Source organism: Polypterus senegalus, chromosome 3 (assembly GCF_016835505.1).
Source record: "Polypterus senegalus isolate Bchr_013 chromosome 3, ASM1683550v1, whole genome shotgun sequence".
NCBI lineage: Eukaryota > Metazoa > Chordata > Cladistia > Polypteriformes > Polypteridae > Polypterus > Polypterus senegalus.
Window position 1 is genome coordinate 184698567 of NC_053156.1, and position 19942 is coordinate 184718508.

At 37.5% G+C, this 19942-nt stretch overlaps 1 protein-coding gene across 1 annotated transcript in view; it reads left to right on the plus strand.

Annotated features, from left to right (window-relative positions):
* Window positions 1-19942, plus strand: part of elp3 (elongator acetyltransferase complex subunit 3) — a 412219-nt gene that overhangs the window by 341028 nt on the left and 51249 nt on the right. Inside the window, exon 13 of the mRNA XM_039748296.1 lies at window positions 6657-6884. Coding sequence (XP_039604230.1) covers window positions 6657-6884 — 228 coding nt within the window. The remainder of the gene's footprint in view (window positions 1-6656; window positions 6885-19942) is intronic.

Sequence of the window (19942 nt, forward strand, 5' to 3'; positions counted from 1 at the left end):
GTAGTTTCCAGCTCAATACTTTAAGATGGCAAGTTTTCTAATGGAAAATTGTATCTGTGTTTACACAAAATTACCAAAGTTCTGCAGTTTCACTATGTTTAATGGGATTCTGACAAAAGGCTTGATGCTTTGAAATGATTCTGCAGGCAACATTTCTTTGTTTTTTAAAAGCTTTAGTAAAAATTCAAAGTAAAACAGAAAATATTAGTATTGCAAAGTAAAAAAAAAGTTATTGTTTAAGTTAAGCTCTGGTTTAATCTTATAAATATTGTTTCATTTCTTTAAATTTGGTAATACAGTCAAGCCATTTCTAAACCGTCAGAAAACTGTATGCTTCTACCGTTTTTATGCAGTAAATGAGTTTTTCGGTACATGCTATCTGTGGGACCTGATCTAAACAACAATTAAAAACTGACTTAATTAACACACTGTATCTCAAATATTGCAAGAAAATTCTATCTCATATCAGCTTACACGGAGTAAAAGGCTATGGCTATGAAAGAAAATTACATTCTATTAGCTATTAGCTATTCTTCTGTATGAGTCAAGCAAATACTATATGAATTTAATTTTAAGCATTAAATTTCAAAGATTGGCTCTTACAATAGGAAATATACACAGCAACTGAATAAACAAGAGCGGCGTTTGGGAGTGGCAAGTGGGGCAACTGCATATATTTATTTGAGATGCTTCTAAGAGGAACCCTTTTAAAATCCCTCTTCAAGGTCAAATTTCGTACATGTACATCTTTGAAAACATTCCATATTCCGAATATTAATGCACAAAAAAATGTATCGCTAATGATAACCGGCTGACATGACATCAATGTGAGTTGACTATGACATCCTGCATATCGAGACACAGAGTATACTTACAATATGTGTACTTTTCTAGAAGAGGCCATGCTAATTTTTGCATGACACCGCATCGCATATCGTACTGTCATGGTATTGTCATGAATTATGTATTAATTGCACTTTTTAAATAGATTATATTGTTATATTTTGATAAAGTCAGTGTGTTATCTTGTAGCTGAATACTGTAATGAGAAAATCTGGTGTATGTTAATATAATTTTTTTATTAAATTCGTGCACAAGTTTATACAGCCCATACGTACCAGTGACAGCATTTGACGTAACTGGCACCGCACACCCATTAGGCCACCTCTATGCATAAAGTAATCTTTTTTTGTTATTTTTATGCAACTGAATAATTGTGTTCTTTTATCAGGTGATAAAGCACATTGCATTAAAGGACCGTTTTATACAATTTTGACATAGTCCAGTTTTCCTTAGAGACAGGAGAAGAGTATCTTTGGCTGACAGGGAAGCATACAAACTATTTTTTTTCAACACAGTTGAAGTGATTGCCTGTTTGCTCAAAAATCTTAAACATGGTCGTACATTTCATTTTAAACCTTTGTTATTCGTTGAGCAGCCAGCTCATCAGCACTGCAGCAACCCTGTCCCTGGGATACAGCCACTGCACTAGACTAGTCTGCAACCATCAGCGTTGGCCTCTGTGTTCTTGCATGCAGCCAGTTCAAGCACAATTGGCTCGGTGATTTACTGAATTTGATCAATGGCGTCAGTTGCACCTTGTACATATAATAATAGATTGTTGCAGTATTTTTTTTTTTAAGTTTTTACAGTTCATTGGCAGTATGTAAAATGATCAGTGTTGCAGTAATTGTGATGCTCTTTGTATGAAAAAAAATGTGTTCCGTTAAAATTTCACATTTTCTTTGTGAATTGTGACATTTACTTAAAAAATGCAGCAAAAAAAGTATTTGGCTAATGCTGTTCTGGCTAATATGAAGTTGCAAGAAAAATCTGGCCTATACTTAATTAACAATGACATTTCATTTTTTTATTCATTTTATTATTTCCTTTGCTTTTAGAAGAGACTCTGTGAAGAATATACTGTATCTAATAAATGAGCTGTTTTACATTTAAACACTATGCTGTGACACTTAAGGTTCCACACTGTGTTTAAAGTTTTATTAGCCCTGACACAGACAGGCACGCAGACTCACAAGTCCCAAAGTACACATAATTTATTTTCTTCTTATTTACACACTGCCCACAGTGCACAATTCCCCCAAAATAGATCTGTCCTTTCTTTCTTTCTCACCTTTAACTATTTTTCTTCTTCTTCTGCCACCTCAACTCCTCTCCTTGCAAGGTCTGTCCTCCACCTCTCGACTCTGGCTCTCAGAATGAAATGAGGCGGCTTCTTTAATATCACACCCGGAAGTATTCCAGGTACTCTCCAATTAGTTTCAGGCAGCACTCCCGGTTGTGGCGGAAGTGCTGCACTGATACCCGTAAGTACTCCATATGCACTTGGACCTTCTTCTGGCAGCACTTAAGAGTGTGGCAGAAGTGCTGCCGTCCAGGATTCCTCAAGTGACCTGGCTTCCTCTGGCAGTGACCATGTGCTCCCCAGCAAGCTGAGGTGTCCCAACATATACCAGGGTGTTGTCCCCAATATGTTGTCTCCACTGGTCCTTCTGTCTTTGGGACATTCTTGTCAGGGAGCTTTCCCAGTCGTCTGCCACAACAGGTAAATATCAGTGGCAGTGTATCATTTTAAGTGAGGTATAAAGAATGATGGATTAATTAATCTGTGGTATTTGTGTAATTACTGTATATTGTAGGAATTCTAATTATTAATAATTATTAAGACACCCATTATACATATAGATATACATATACACATATAGATACATATGCATATATATATATATATATATATATATAAATATACACATATATACACATAAATATATGCATACATATACACATACATATATACAGATACATATATATATATATATATATATATATATATATATATATATACACATACATACATATCTTCATATATATATACACACACACACAAATTATATATATGTGTATATATATGTATGTGTCTATATGTGTGTGTATAGCTGTGGTGACTGAGTGCAAGTGAAAAAAAAATGTAGTCTATAAGCTATTAAACAGTAAAACATTAACGTTTTAAGAAGTAAAGATACATTGAGCACTACTGGAGTGGTTTTGGGTAAACTACATTTTAAAGATGGTAATCGCCAGCAATTAAAGAAAATTAGCTTTGTGTCCTCTGCAGTGTTAAGAGTATACGTGCAACGCAGGCTGCTTGACTTTAATAGTATTTTTGCAGGTCAGGAGACGCCACTTTTTGCAGACACGTTGACGTGATCAAAAGTCTCTGCGCTCTTTGGAGGTCAACTGATCACCCATTGGCCTCGCTCACTGAGTGCAAGGGGAAAAAATAAAATGTAGTCTATAAGTTATTAAAAGTAAAACATTTATGTTTCGTTCAGTTTCTTGCTACAGCAATTTTAACTCCATTTCAAAGTGATCCAAAGTCTCGTTTACACCTTGTGTCTTCTCAGTAAACTTGTATCTCCCGAATACCGTCATTCGTAGTAGGCATGACAAACGGCAGTGGGAGTTTGTCTTTAAACTTAATGTAAAGTTATGGTTCACGCCGTGCTTTGTTTCCGCAGTATCGTGCATTGAGAGAACTTCCCATTTGCTTGGAATGCAAAGTGTGATTAAATGCGTTATTTTTAACGCGTTATGGAGCACATGTATCGAAGCTTCTCAGCTGTGCTTGTGCTAAGAAAAGGAAACATTTTAAAAATAACTTAACATGATTGTCAACGTAACCTATTGTAAGTAGTGCCTGGAGAATTCAAAGTGTGGAGAAACTCTAGAGACAGCGTGTGTATTAACTTGTGGATTTTTCTGTGAGTATTGGTGCACAGCCCCTCACCAGCAATTTTAACTTTGTTACAAAGTGATCAAAACTCTCGTTTATACCCTGCGTGCTCTCATTAAACTTATATCCCGCATTAGTCATGGGCATGACAAACGCCAGCGGCAGCCTGTCTATGAACTTAATTTAAACTTTAGGTTTACACCGTGCCTTGTTTCCAAAGTAGGTGCAGTCATGAATATACTTGTATGCCTCACTGTGCATGAGAAACGGCAGTGGGAGTGTGTCTATAAACTTAATTTAAACTTACGGTTTACACCGTGCTTTGTTTCCGCAGTAGCTGCACTCATGAATATGCTTCACTCGCTTGCTTCTTATTGTTTCGCTGCCTTCTCAATTGTATAATACATGTTTTCTTCAGCGCTTTTTGGAGCTCTTCCTTGTTTTCTACGTCTTGCGCTCACAGTCAGTTCACGTGACTACGTGGGAGGCGTGATGATGTCACACGATACTCCGTCCCCCACGGCCATCCAGCTGAACTCCATTACAGTATATGCAGAAAAATAGATTCCAGTTATGACCATTATGCGTAGAATTTCAAAATGAAACCTGCCCAACTTTTGTAAGTAAGCTGTAAGGAATGAGCCTGCCAAATTTCAGCCTTCTACCTACACGGGAAGTTGGAGAATTAGTGATGAGTCAGTGAGTGAGTCAGTCAGTCAGTGAGGGCTTTGCCTTTTATTAGTATAGATATATAGACAAAAGACACAAACAACAAAAAGCATCAAATAACAACAGCTTATTTTAACTTTTTCTCTTCTGCAGAAAGAGACATGTAAATTGTCAATTTTATATGTTGGCTTAGACAGAAATTTCCTCTCTTATAGGAAAAGGCACATTACTTATGAATCCTGAGAAGAGCAATTAATTAGGGTGTTACAGGGAGTTTTTTTATAGGAAGGAATACAAGTCGTGTTATTAGCTTTTTGAGTGCACATAAGCCCATCCAGTTGGTTGACCATTAGTGCAAAGTTCTGTCAATTAATGTTACTCATCCTGGGTTTATGGTCCTTTCTTCAGAGCTTGAGTTCATTTTGCACTTTAGAGAGAGATGTCCCTGCCTGCTACATGGTCTGGAATCGATCTTCTAATCAGATAAAGCAACAGATGCTACATTCCAAAAGGAGGCCCAGTCAGACAAACTGAGGCTTTTAGCTGGCATTAATAGTGACTGGCAGCAGTTTGCTACTTCAGGACTAGGGATCCATCCTGGGAAAATGGATAATACCAGTCTGTCTTACAATATTCCCACACTAACAAGTAAACTAGGTTGGGTTTTTTATAACTTAATACACATGTACAATGACCCCTAGAGTTTTAGAGTTCAAAAACTGAATATACAAACTAACCTAAATCAGAGATGACATAGACATATTTTCCATTTCTTATGTTAATTATTGTAATGCCCTGTTTGAATTAACCATAGTCTAATAAAATGCTTTAAAAGGAATAAAAATTTGCATATTCAACACTTATTTACTAAACAATCTACCAAATTGTATCTGAAATACCTCTTATGCTGTGTTCTTAAACACAATTCATAGGCAAACTGTGTCACTTTCTAACAATTTTGCCATCTTGGACATGTTATTTGTAATTAAAATATCATTATTTTATACAGGTGTGTACTGTATTACTTGAAATGCATGATTTGTGTTAACCTTGTCAGTTGTTAAAGGACTAGTTTGGTATTTTTCAATCAATGTTATTTCTTCACAGACATATTATATATGCATTTGCCACAAGAAAGTGTGTTCTAAAGTTAAGTATTTTTGATAAATTAAAAAAAAAATACATAGCCACTCCTGGCATTTTATAATGGAACCTTATTGGGTGCAGGCCGCATGATAGGTTACCAAAGACATCCATTTTTCAAACCAATAAAGTCAATGAGCATTGATCTACATCTTTACCTCCACATTTTAAAATAGCTTATACATATCAAAACACCAATTTTATGAGATTCGGTCATTTTAAAAGAACACCAGCTTTGCACTTTCTTTTTGGCATGATTACCTTTTAAAAGACAAAATTTCAGTAAAGTGTTCATGCCATGTCCTTGGTATTGTATTGATTTACTGCTGCATTTATGTGAGGATTCGTCCTAGGAATCCTGCTGATATCACACAAGTAAATAGAAAACGTGCCCATACCTTGACAAAAATAGTGCAAGGAGTATGAGATAAAGTGAATATTTCCAGATCCCTTTTGTTGTCACAAACATGTGTCATAAATACTGAAGGCATGTTTTCTTTTCCCACTTCAAAAAGGACATACTTGGTAAGGTTTTAGGTGTTTATTTTTCAATGGTGCTCCTTGACACATGGATTACATTATAAAATGCTAGGACTTTTTTAAATGTATAGAAAATGCTTAACTTTAGAAAACAATTTTGCATGACAAATGCATATATTCGATGATCACGAAGAAATATCTTTGACTTGAAAAATATTAAACTTGTCATTTAAATCATTAAGTATCAATTTTTTCTCTGTTAATTGTTCTAAAAATGTATCACTTATTGTTCTGTCATATCATCTAATATTGACTGTGTTTTAAAATGTGTTCTAGAATGTGTTCTGAAATATGGAATTTATTTTTCTGTCTTATCATGTAATTTTGAGTTTTGCAATATGTTAATTTGCTTATTCTTTGGTTTTTGCTTTAAATGTTGTTATAAAATATAAAGACAGTAAAAGAAATAAAAACTGAGTGTTTACATTATTACATTAATACTTAACTCACTCAATTGCTACATTGTTTTTTTATTTCTTTGGATGACACTTTTTTATTCTAATAAAACTAGGAACTACATTTGTGTTTTTATCTTTACTATTCCATGCAGGTGGAGCTCATACGCAGAGACTATGTTGCAAATGGCAGCTGGGAGACCTTCTTGTCATATGAGGACCCCAAACAGGACATTTTAATTGGTCTTCTTCGTTTGAGGAAATGCTCTTCAGAGTCATTCCGCGATGAACTAAAGGGAGACATTTCTGTTGTCCGCGAGCTTCATGTTTATGGTAGTCTGGTACCAATTAATAGTCGAGACCCTCGCAAATTCCAACACCAGGTATGTACTGAGATGGGCCTTAAATTCAAATCAAAATGGGGAGGAGTTTTTGTTTGTTTTATAGTGTTTATTTTTTGTGTTGATAACAAAAAAGCTACCATAGTGTGTGTATGTGTGTGTTTTTTTGTTTTTTTCTTCATTCAGAGGTATTGTTATTACATGACTCAATGAAGTGGAAATGCTCAATAAATACATTTTCGCTTTAAGGTTAAACATTTACAGATCTGCATGTTAAAAGCGTAATGAATAAATGTGGTGCTGCACTGGTTTGGATTAAAATGTTCAGCGGTTTCTCATTGGCTAATACATTATTTGTATACATCAGATTAATAATAAAAAACTGGTTTTCAGTGACAAATGGTTGAAGAAGGTAGATCATGCCTCACTGTTATTAGGTGTTTGAACTTATCAACTAGGGTAGCTACTCCCCACTTAACACTAGAATTACCAGAGCCTATGAAAAAACTTATAGATCCGTCCCACCTTAACTCGCTTCTTAAATTCATTCACACCTCTCCGCCAGCGTTTTTTGTCATCTAAATATGCTGATAAAGACAAGCTGCAAACAGCCGGCTATTCCGTTCCCCCACCGACTTAGAACGTGCATGAACTTCTCCCAGCTCATGCCTTGATTGATTATGTGGGAGTAAAGTGGAGTTTGAGTAGAAATAATAGATCATGAATTTGAACACACTCATTTCATGTGTGTTCCGTTTCTACAGTAATCTGTGTAAACACATTTTTAAAACAGAAACATTTTTCATATTCTAGTAGAAAATGACAAAATGTAGGCATTAACTATATATGAATATGAATGTATGAAACCTAAAGTCCAAATATCAAAGAAACAATTTCACAAAAGGTATAGATAACAGAACAAGTGCACTTTTATTTAAAAATATAACTGCAGAAAAAAAAGCCGCCTTAGCATGCCACATTGACACAACTACCTCGGTGGTGTACTGGTATCAGCCGCTGACTGGTAATCAAAAGGTCACCTGTTTGATGCCGCATGACTCCGTTTTGAGAAGTAAACTGCTCTTATTCTAACTATTTTAGAATCAAAACATACATTTGATTTCAGTCTGTAACAGCCAGTGTAATTTATGATACTTGTAAAGGTTAGCTTTGTGTTTTTTTTTTGTTTTTTGTTATTCACTTTTCATTCTCTCAATCGCATTCAGGATCCTTCCATTCCCCCCTCATCTGACACTGCTGTTTTCACATAAAGACGCTTTATAGCTCGAATGTTATTTATTTGGAGACTCTCTATAGCTATATATTATTTATTTGGAGACGCGCTATAGCTCGAATATTGTTTATTTAGAGACGCGCTATAGCTCGAATGTTATTTATGTAGGGAAGAAAGTACAGTGTCAGGTGCTCATTCAGTGTAATGGGAATCATAGCACAGAGAGGCGTGTACACTGCAACAAGTACACGTGTCGTAAATGTAGGAAGGGCGGTCCTTGGGTGTGTGGGAACTGTTAATATTTGAATGTGATGATTTTATATAGCACGGATTGGAAATCAGCAGTTTTTAGCATTGCACCACGCAAGCTGTCATATCAACCGCCTACTGTAACTTGCTTTCTTTTTTCTTCGGTTATAATCTGAAATAAAAGTGCACTTGTTTTGTTATACTTGTACACCAACATATGTTCCTGTGTTTAAGCGACAAGGGCATGCTCAAAAAATACACGTGTAATGCCACGAAAGTGCATGCAGGCACTTCAGTTTGCAAGCATTGGTACAAGAATGTATCGTGATACACTGCAGAGCTATAGCGTGTCTTTATGTAAAAACAGTAGTGTCAGATGGGGAGGGGAGGTAGGGAAGGATCCTGAACACGAATGAGAGAATGAAAAGTGAATAAAAAAAAAAAGCTAACCTTTACAAGTATCATAAATTACACTAGCTGTTACAGACTAAAATCAAATGTATGTTTTTATTCTAAAATAGTAAGAATAAGAGCAGTTTACTTCTCAAAACTGAGTCGTGCGGGATCGAACTCATGACCTTTTGATTACCAGTCAGTGGCTGATACCAATACGCCACCGAGGCAGTTGTAGTAACTGTGTGTCAATGTGGCATGCTAAGGCGGCTTTTTTTTTTTTTATTGCAGTAATATTTTTGAATAAAATAGCACTTGTTCTGTTATATTTGTACCTTTTGTGAAAGTGTTTCTTTGATATTTGGACATCAGGCTTCATACATTATATAGTTTATGCCTACATTTTGTCAATTACTACTAGAATATGAAAAACATTTCTGTTTTAAAAATGTGTTTACACAGATTACTGCAGAAACAGAACAAACATAAAATGCATGTGTTCCAAATATCGATCTATTACTTCCACTCAAACTCCACTTCCATCCCTCATCTAATCAATCAAGGCATGAGCTTGGAGAAGTTCGTGTAAATTCTAAGTCGGTGGGGGGATGGAATAGCCAGCTGCTTGCAGCTTGTCTTTATCTGCACATTTAGATGACAAAAGACGCTGGCGGAGAGGTGTAAATGGATTTAAGAAGCGATTTAAGGTTGGATGGATCTACGCGTTTTTTCTTAGGCTCTGGTAATTCTAGTGTTAAATGTAGAGGCTATGTCACGCTTTACCAACACAGGACTATGACCTCAGATTGGTGCAGTACCACAAACCTTTCAAAAGATCAGTCAGAACATTCAAAAAATAAAGTAATCTCTAAAAAGAAAAACATCTGTCAGTTCTCAGACCCTTTGAGATTCTGTTTAGAAAATCATTAGCTGTGTTACTTAGCTTAGCCCGGGAAGCTCTATAAGACAACGGGCTTCCATTATAGTACTGTCAATAAAACAGGCATCAGAAGTACTATCTAACTGGGAAACTCTTAAGGCCTTCTTAAGAGGACAGATTATCTCATATCTTTCCCACAGAAATAAACTCGAAGCCAAGAAAGTAGCAGAGATAAAAAGCGAAATTACTAGAATAGATGAAGAACATGCCAAACTACCAAGCGAAACTCTACATAGGAAAAGGCAGGATCTACATTCAGAACTAAACCTCTTGACAACTAAAGAAACTGAACAACTAATTTATAAATCCAGACATCATCACTATGAACATGGAGAGAAAGCTAATAAGCTTTTAGCTCAACAAATTCACAAGCAAGAAGTGTGCAATGCAATCTCAGTAATCACCAACGCGAACGGAGATAAAATCGTCGACCACAAAAATATAATGCACACTTTCAGAGACTACTATAAATCCTTATATACTACTGAGTTTAAAGAAGACAATACACAATCTAATGCATTTCTGGATACAATACAAATACCACAAATAGACACTTTTAGTGCGGAGGAACTTGAGAAACCTCTGCCGTTATCAGAATTACTAGATGCTATAAAGTCACTCCAAGGCGGGAAAGCAGCAGGCCCTGATGGCTACCCTGCAGAATTTTACAAGAAATTTTCCGCTCAGCTAGCTTCTCTCCTACTATCAACATTTACAGAAGCCATAGATAACCAATCTCTTCCTCAAACCTTTCGCCAAGCACTAATCACCGTTTTTCCAAAACAAAATAAGGACTTATTACTATGTGCATCATACAGACCAATTTCACTTCTGAATAACAACGTTAAAATACTCTCTAAAATCATAGGTAGAAGGATGGAGAAAGTGCTCCCCTCGGTAATATCACAAGACCAAACTGGATTTATTAGGGGCCGACACTTATCTTCAAATCTTCGACGCCTGTTTAATGTAATATACTCACCAACTAAATCAAACACCCCAGAAATATTATTATCATTGGATGCAGATAAAGCATTTGACATGATTGAATGGAAATACCTTTTTACTACATTGGAGAAGTTTGGGTTTGGCCCGAACATCTGTGCATGGATTAAATTACTGTATACTAACCTAGAAGCTTCAGTTTGCATCAACAACATTTGCTCAGACTACTTTAGACTAGAACATTGTACTAGACAAGGATGCCCCTTGTCACCGCTGCTGTTTGCAATTGCCATTGAACCACTGGCAATACATTGTTGAAATACTAATCAGATAAAGGGGATTAGCAGAGAAGGACTGGAACAGAAAATTTCATTATATGCAGATGATATGGTACTGTATATATCGGACCCAGAAAATTCTGTGCCTGCAGTCTTTAGAGCATTCACAGAATTTCAGAAGATCTCTGGTCTCAGAATTAATCTGAATAAAAGTGTACTCTTTCCAGTGAATTCTCAAGCATATAATATTAGATTAGATACCCTACCTTTTATCATTGCAGAACAGTTTAAATACCTAGGGGTAAACATCACAAGTAAATATAAAGCTCTTTATCAACAAAATGTTGCCGTCGGCATGGAAAAAATCAAGCAAGACTTGCATAGATGGTCAACCCTTTATCTCACACTAGCTGGAAGAATTAACACTGTTAAGCACACAATTAGACAACTCAAAATTACTGTATATATTGAGCACATCTGTCTCGACTAAAACTCTCCAAAATGTTTCCAGGGCATGATCCAACCTGCGAACGCTGCAAACTAGTTCCAGCCTCACTGGGTCACATGTTCTGGGCCTGCACCAAGTTAACATCATTCTGGATGAAAATTTTTAATTACGTTTCAGAAAGCCTTGGTCTCAAAATCCCTCCTAACCCATTAACAGCTGTGTTTGGGGTTCTTCCAGATGGGTTTAAGGTGGAGAAAGACAAACAAATCGTGATTGCATTCACTACACTTTTGGCACGTAGACTTATTCTGATAAACTGGAAGAACCCAAACTCTCCTCTTTTAAGTCAGTGGGAAACTGATGTGTTATACTATTTGAAATTGGAAAAAATCAAATACTCAGTTAGAGGATCCGTACAGGCTTTTTTCAAAACATGGCAGGATCTAATGAGTAATATTTTAAAATAAGCTCATAAAGCACAGAGAATTTATTAATTTAGGTATGTTTACAGGCCTTAAATTTCACGCCGTTTGGCATGCTCTCTCTGTCTCAGGGGTGGGGATCGATTTGTTCTTAACTCAATTTTTCTTTTTGTAAAAACTTGATTGATTTGTATGGATTGTAATAAAACTAATAAAAAAAAGAGAAAGAAGTACTATCTAACTAAGTGCTTTTCTGTACACAATATTTGTATTTTTTTAACTAACAGCTAATATTATTGGCATACTGTGTGGTGTAATGGTTAAGGCTTTTGATCTAGCAGTTGGACTTGGTTCAGATCCTGCTACTTCACACTACATGGCCATGAGCAAATAATTTCACCTTCCTTTGTTCCAATTGGAAAAACAAAAGAAGGGTAAACAATTGTAATTCTTGTAAGTTCCCTTCAGATAAAGTAAGCAGTCAAATTATACAGTCATATGAAAAAGTTTGGGAACTCTTCTTAATTCTTTGGATTTTTGTCTATCATTGGCTGAGCTTTCAAAGTAGCAACTTCCTTTTAATTATTGACATGCCTTATGGAAACAGTAGTATTTCAGCAGTGACATTGTTTATTAGATTAACAGAAAATACGCAATATGCATCATGACAAAATTAGACAGGTGCATAAATTTGGGCACCCAAACAGAGATATTACACCAATACTTAGTTGAGTCTCCTTTTGCAAATATAACAGCCTCTAGATGTCTCCTATAGCCTTTGATGAGTGTCTGGATTCTGGATTGAGGTATTTTTGACCATTCTTCCCATACAAAATCTCTCCAGTTCATATAAATCTGATGGCTACCGAGCATGGACAGCCTGCTTCAAATCATCCCATAGATTTTCGATGATATTCAAGTCAGGGGACTGTGACAACCATTCCAGAACATTGTACTTCTCCCTCTGCATGAAGGCCTTTGTAGATTTCGAACTGTGTTTTGGGTCGTTGTCTTGTTGGAATATCCAACCCCTGCGTAATTTCAACTTTGTGACTGATGCTTGAATATTATCCTGAAGAATTTGTTGATATTGGGTTGAATTCATCCGACCCTCGACTTTAACAAGGGCCCCAGTCCCTGAACTAGCCACACAGCCCCACAGCATGATGGAACCTCCACCAAATTTGACAGGAGGTAGCAGGTGTTTTTCTTGGAATGCGGTATTGTTCTTCCACCATTCAAAACGCTTTTTGTTATGACCAAATAACTGAATTATTGTCTCATCAGTTCTAATTTGCATACAACAAGCGACTCTGTTTGTGGTGTGAGTGCAGAAAGGGCTTCTTTCTCATCACCGTGCCATACAGATGTTCTTTGTGCAAATTGCGCTGCATTGTAGAACGATGTACAGATACACCATCTGCAGTAAGATGTTCTTCCAGGTCTTTAGAGGTGATCTGTGGGTTATTTGTAACCATTCTCACAATCCTGCGCATATGCAACTCCTGTATTTTTCTTCGCCTGCCAGACCTGGATTTAACAGCAACTGTGCCTTTGGCGTTCCATTTCCTGATTATATTCCTTCCAATTGAAACTGACAGTTTAAACCTCTGAGATCGCTTTTTATAGCCTTCCCGTAAACCATGAAACTGAGCAATCTTTATTTTCAGATCTTTTGAGAGTTGCTTTGAGGATTCCATGCTGTCACTCTTCAGAGGAGAGTCAAAGGGAAGCACAACTTGCAATTGACCACCTTAAATACTTTTTCTCATGATTGGACACACCTCTATGTGAACTTCAAGGCTTAATGAGCTAATCCAACCAATTTGGTGTAGGGAAGGAATCAGTATTGAGCAGTTACATGCATTCAGAATTACAAAGGGACCCAAATGTTTGCACAGCCAGTTTTTCACATTTGATTTAATTTCATACAACTAAATACTGCTTCACTAAAAATCTTTGTTCGGTATGTTATCTGGATCAACAGCTTTTCCATTCTTCATCCTCTTCACAGCTGTCCTTACTTCCTTCTTGCTAATCCGTGGCACTTCCTGATTCACTATTTTCACATCATCCAACTTTCTCTTTCTCTCTCTCTCATTCTCATCATTCATCAGCCTCACAAATTGCTCTTTCCATCTGCTCAACACACCCTCCTCGCTTGTGAGTATGTTTCCACTTTTATGCTTTATCATCCTAACCTGTTGCACATCTTTTCTAGCTCAGTCCCTCTGTCTAGCCAATCAATGCAGGTCCTTTTCTCCCTCCTTAGTGTACAGCCTCTCATACAACTCTTCATACGCCTTTTCTTTAGCCTTTGCACCTCTCTCTTCACCTTATGCCTTATCTCCTTGTACTGTTGTCTGCTTTCTGCATCTCCATGACTATCCCACTTCTTCTTCATCATCCTCCTCTTCTATATACTCTCCTGTACTTCCCCATTCCACCAGCTGGTTTCCTTTTCCTCCTTTCTCTGTCCAGATTTCACGCCAAGCCATCCTTCTTGCTGTCAATCTTACTATTTCTGCTGTAGTTTCCCAGCTATCTGGTAACTATTCACTGCCACCCAGTCCTTGTCTTACTTCCTACCTAAACCTTGCAGTCTTCCTTTTTCACATTCCACCATTTGATCCTTGGCTCTGCCCTCACTCTCCTCCTCTTCTTGATCTGCACCATCATCCTATGCTGCCTAACTACAATTTCCCCTGCCACCACTTTTCAGTCTTTAAATCTCCTTCAGATTGCCTCTTCTGCATAGAATATAATCTACCTGTGTGCATCTTCTTCCACTCTTTTATGTCACTCTATGTTCCGCCCTCTTCTTATAATACATATTCACCACAGCCATGTCTATCCTTTCCACAAAATCCACTATCATCTGACCTTCTTCATTCCTCATCTTGACACCATACCTACCCATCACCTCCTCGTCTCCTCTGTTCCCTTCACTAACATGTCCATTGAAATCCACTCCAATCACCACTTTCTGTCACTTGTGTACACTTCATCCAACTCTAGAAATAATTTTTCTCATTCATCACACACCCAACGTTCAGAACATATGCACTAACAACATTTATCATCATACCTTCAGTTTCCTGCTATATAATCATTGCTCTGTCTGACACTCTTTTCACCTTCAAAACACCTTTGACATGCTATTCCTTCAGAATAACCCCTACCCCATTTCTCCTCCCACCCACACCATGATAGAACAATTTGAATCCACATCCGAGCCACCTAGCCTTACTTCCCTTCCATTTAGTATTTTGCATGCAAAATATATCAGCCTTCCTTCTCTCCATCATATCAGCTAACTCTCTCCCCTTACCAGTCATATTGCCAATATTCAAAGTTCCTACCCTCAGTTCCACTCTTTTTACCTTCCTCCTTTCCTTGAGGGATACCATTCTTAACATCACCTATTTCAAATAAGGTTACTCACACCATAACCCTCTGCTTCCTGAGTTTAGCCAATTTTTTACCCATCTACACACTATGCCCTGAACTCGCACTTTTTTATGTTGATGCCCAACCTCACATATGGTACCTTATCAGATGGTTTCTGAAAATCAAAATATGCACCATATCATATGCCACTTGTTTTATTAAATAATTGTAGCATCTTAGTAAAACATGACCTCCCTCATCTGAAACCATGCTGACTGTTCAGTTAAATTTTTTTTTTTTACTGTTGCTCAATCTTTTTCCTATTAGGACATCAGCTATTTTATTGTCTGTATACAGGGTGGGCCATTTATATGGATACACCTTAATAAAAAGGGAATGGTTGGTGATATTAACTTCCTGTTTGTGGCACATTAGTATGTGTGAAGGGGGAAACTTTTCAAGATGGCTGGTGACCATGGTGGCCATTTGGAAGTCGGCCATTTTGGATCCAACTTTTGTTTTTTCAATAGGAAGAGGGTCACGTGACACATCAGACTTATTGGGAATTTCACAAGAAAAACAATGGTGTGCTTGGTTTTAAGGTAACTTTATTCTTTCATGAGTTATTTACAAGTTTCTAACCACTTATAAAATGTGTTCAATGTGCTGCCCATTGTGTTGGATTGTCAATGCAACCCTCTTCTCCCACTCTTCACACACTGATAGCAACACCAGGGAGAAATGCTAGCACAGGCTTCCAGTATCCGTAGTTTCAGGTGCTGCACATCTCGTATCTTCACAGCATAGACAATTGCCTTCAGATGATCCCAAAGATAAAAGTCTAAGGGGGTCAGATCGGGAGACCTTGGGGGCCATTTAACTGGCCCACGACGACCAATCCACTTTCCAGAAAACTGTTCATCTAGGAATGCTCGGACCTGACACCCATAATGTGGTGGTGCATCATCTTGCTGGAAAAACTCAAGGAACGTGCCAGCTTCAGTGCATAAAGTGGGAAACACATCATCATGTAGCAATTTCGCATATCCAGTGGCCTTGAGGTTTCCATTGATGAAGAATGGCCCCACTATCTTTGTACCCCATATACCACACCATACCATCAATTTTTTTGTTCCAACAGTCTTGGAGGGATGTATCCAATGTGGGTTAGTGTCAGACCAATAGCGGTGGTTTTGTTTGTTAACTTCACCATTCACATAAAAGTTTGCCTCATCACTGAACAAAATCTTCTGCGTCCTGTTCTAATTTTTGTTTTGCCCATTCTGCAAATTCAGTGCGCCGATCTGGGTTATCCTCGTTGAGATGCTGCAGTAGCTGGAGTTTGTAAGGGTGCCATTTGTGAGTAGCTAAAATCCGCCGAAGGGATGTTCGACTAATGCCACTCTCCAGTGTAAATAACTCATGAAAGAATAAAGTTACCTTAAAACCAAGCACACCATTGTTTTTCTTGTGAAATTCCCAATAAGTCTGATGTGTCACATGACCCTCTTCCTATTGAAAAAACAAAAGTTGGATCCAAAATGGCCGACTTCCAAATGGCCACCATGGTCACCACCCATCTTGAAAAGTTTCCCCCCTCACATATACTAATGTGCCACAAACAGGAAGTTAATATCGCCAACCATTCCCATTTTATTATGGCGTATCCATATAAATGGCCCACCCTGTATTTTAATTCCCCTTTGTTGTTGTTGTTGCATTTCACCTCCTTGACTGTTCTTTTACTGTTAAAATACTGAAAGAATCTCTTTCGGTAATCTTTCCCCTTATCTGCTATATTGTTCTCTAAGTGCATTTTAGCTTCCCTAATATCCTTTTTGATGATAATATATATATATATATATATATATTTTACTTTACAGCTTCTTTTACAGCTCATTAACTCACAGCATTTTTTTTTAATTTCCTATTAATTCCAAATTTTAGTATGTCCCTTTTCTGTATGGTATGTAAAATGTTTTTAAACCTGTTCCACTGCTCTTCATCTCTCTCCATATTTAAAAGCTTATCCTGGTTCACCCTCCAACTGCTACTCTTGTACACCACTATTTGCTAAGTTTGTCCAGTTAATCTTTGAGTAGTTAAAATTCCCCATGACTATAATATCTCCCTGTAATCTGTTCTATCTATCCTTCCTAAAATAAATCTGTTATACTCTTAGTCATTTTTGTTATTTAGCTTGTTACTGCTATAATACAGCCTGTTATTGCTATAATACTATAATTATACTCAGCTGCATATAAACATCTTTGATTTATTTTTGATACTTATTGCATTAAGGTAAGCTATCTTTAATGTGTTACTAATTTTACTTTTTCAGATAAACTTCAGATTACGATTTTCGGTACTACCGTAGATCCCGGAATACAGGCCGACCCGGTATATTAGCCGAACCCCTTCTCTACCTACTAAATTACATGTATTTGCCGATGACCGGTATTTAAGCCGATCCCCTTCTCCAAGCAAAATTTTCTGAATTTCCTTAAAAGTGTCTCTTCGGGTATATTTATAATGTTTATCGGTGAGAATTTGAGACTGCCGGCATTTTTGATATATAATATAATGTGCATAATTTACCAAAACAATAATTTTTCTAATGTACTAACCAAAAAGTTATAAAAAGTGCCTAGCCTCCTTCGATTAAGCTAGGAGCACGGCGGCACGCATGGTCGCAGCGGCTAAGGGCTCTCCTTTTCAGTGCACTTTTTTGTTGTTTTGTACTTTTTTTGTCCTTGTTTGTGCACGATCGGTTCGGCGAACATCTGCTACACCATTCAGAACCTTATAGACATCGATGTCCAGAGCCAGACATCTGTTTCGAGTGTTTTTCATCACACGCACAACATCCCAGACAACATAGCAAAACCAGCGGCCTCTCCGTGGATTGTTGTCGGGTCTAGGAGATGACACAGACGGAGGGAGGAAAGAAAGCGGAAGCGGGGTTGCAGATCCGCATTATGCTAAAGCTAAAACAACCATACAAGCCCTATACAGAACTTTTTCTGCACTGAAGGAGCTGCTTTTAATCTCATTGTAGATGCGTATAGTGACAATAAAAGGCATTCTATTCTAGAAACAATTTCATACTGTACTCACCCTTTAATTTGACATCTTTAGGCTTCAGGAAGGGAGGAGATATTTCCATACAATGTCCATCTTCGTTTCGATTGCGATCGCTTACTTTTACCTTCTCTTCCTTCCTTAGCAATTATGTGTCTTGCTTGCATGGTCTTAATGAATTATATATATAGGTAAATCACTGCAATGACAGAAATTACATCCATAAACACATGTATCTGGGCTCCGACTGACGCTACTAACGCTCTTGGTTGTTTGTTTACAATCGCGCAAGCGGATACACGTGACCGCATCCGTTTCGTAACGCAAGATGTTGATCGTAAATCAAAACAAAAAATTTCATTTTAAACTTCCCGATAATTTATAATAAATTTTAATAATAAAATCAACAACTAAAACACTTTTTTGAATAAATTCTTTATTTAATTTAAAGTACCGGCATGCAAAGTTACTTCTTCACCTGAAAGATGGCTCTGTGGTTTCGTCATTATTTACTTCCGTATTCATCGGCAAAACCGGCATTGCGCTGGAAATCTTGAATCTGAAACGATACTCGTTGTATAAACCGACCCCCAAACTCCAAGCCAAAAATCTAGGACGAAATTCTTGGCTTATATAACTGGATCTACGTTATGCGTATTTAATTTTAACCTATTGTTTGTTCCTTTATGTACATTTCTAAACCTGGCCACCTTAGGGTTTCACACTATCTCTTATGACAGATAGGGGGCACTGTCGTCCCCTTGAACCCCCAGACTAGATGCCAGACACCAGATAAAAATCCAAAAGTTGACTTTATTAAAGCAAATAAGTGCACAAAGCACCCTCCTCTCCACAATACTCATTAAATACATTACAATAATCCACAATACAAATTCTCCACTCCCAGATGCAGACCCTGCCACCCAACTCAGCTCATTCGTCTGGTATCTCTCCCAGTCCTTTATAGTCCATGACCCGGAAGTGCTTCTGAATCCCTCAGTCCATGTGACTTCCTAGCACTTCCGGGTCAAATGAAAATTCCTCTTCTTCAACCCCGGAAGCACATCATTCCCTTTGTCCATGTGACTAGGAAGCACTTCCAGCTTGTAGGCAAAATACTCACTGTTCCTCCCTGCAGCTCCTTCTAGCGGCCCCTGTGGTATCCAGCAGGGCTGTGGATGAAAACTCCATTGTCCATAATTCCCTGCTGGTATTCGGGGCACTTCCATGCTGCAGGGAGGGCTCCACCTGGGGGTATTGGCCGGGATGACTGGCCGGCCATAGTCCACGCTCTCTAAAGGACACCTGAGGCAGGTCTGCTAATTCTCTACTATAACGCTGGCCAGCCTGCTCTTCCTCCAGTTTAGTGAGGTGCTGGATCAGCTGACATCTCCTACAGATGTGGCCTTCAAGGATGACTGGATCCTCTAAGCCATCCTCGAACTTGCATTGCACTGACCTCATTAATAAAAATTGGTTTTGGATTGCTAAAACTGTTCTACCCTTTTGTATTCAATTTAACAAATGTTTCTTCAATTATTAAACACAATAAATATTAATTAATGAACTGAAAGCTATTTCACTCCTTCTGACTCTTTAGGCTCATGTAATACTCTCTCCCTCATCCACCTGCTGTCTATATTTCGTTGAATTGTATTTTTCCCTTTCTGTTATTTTAAATTGTGCTTCTTTTATTAACTTCTTTATTTTTAATCTCTCT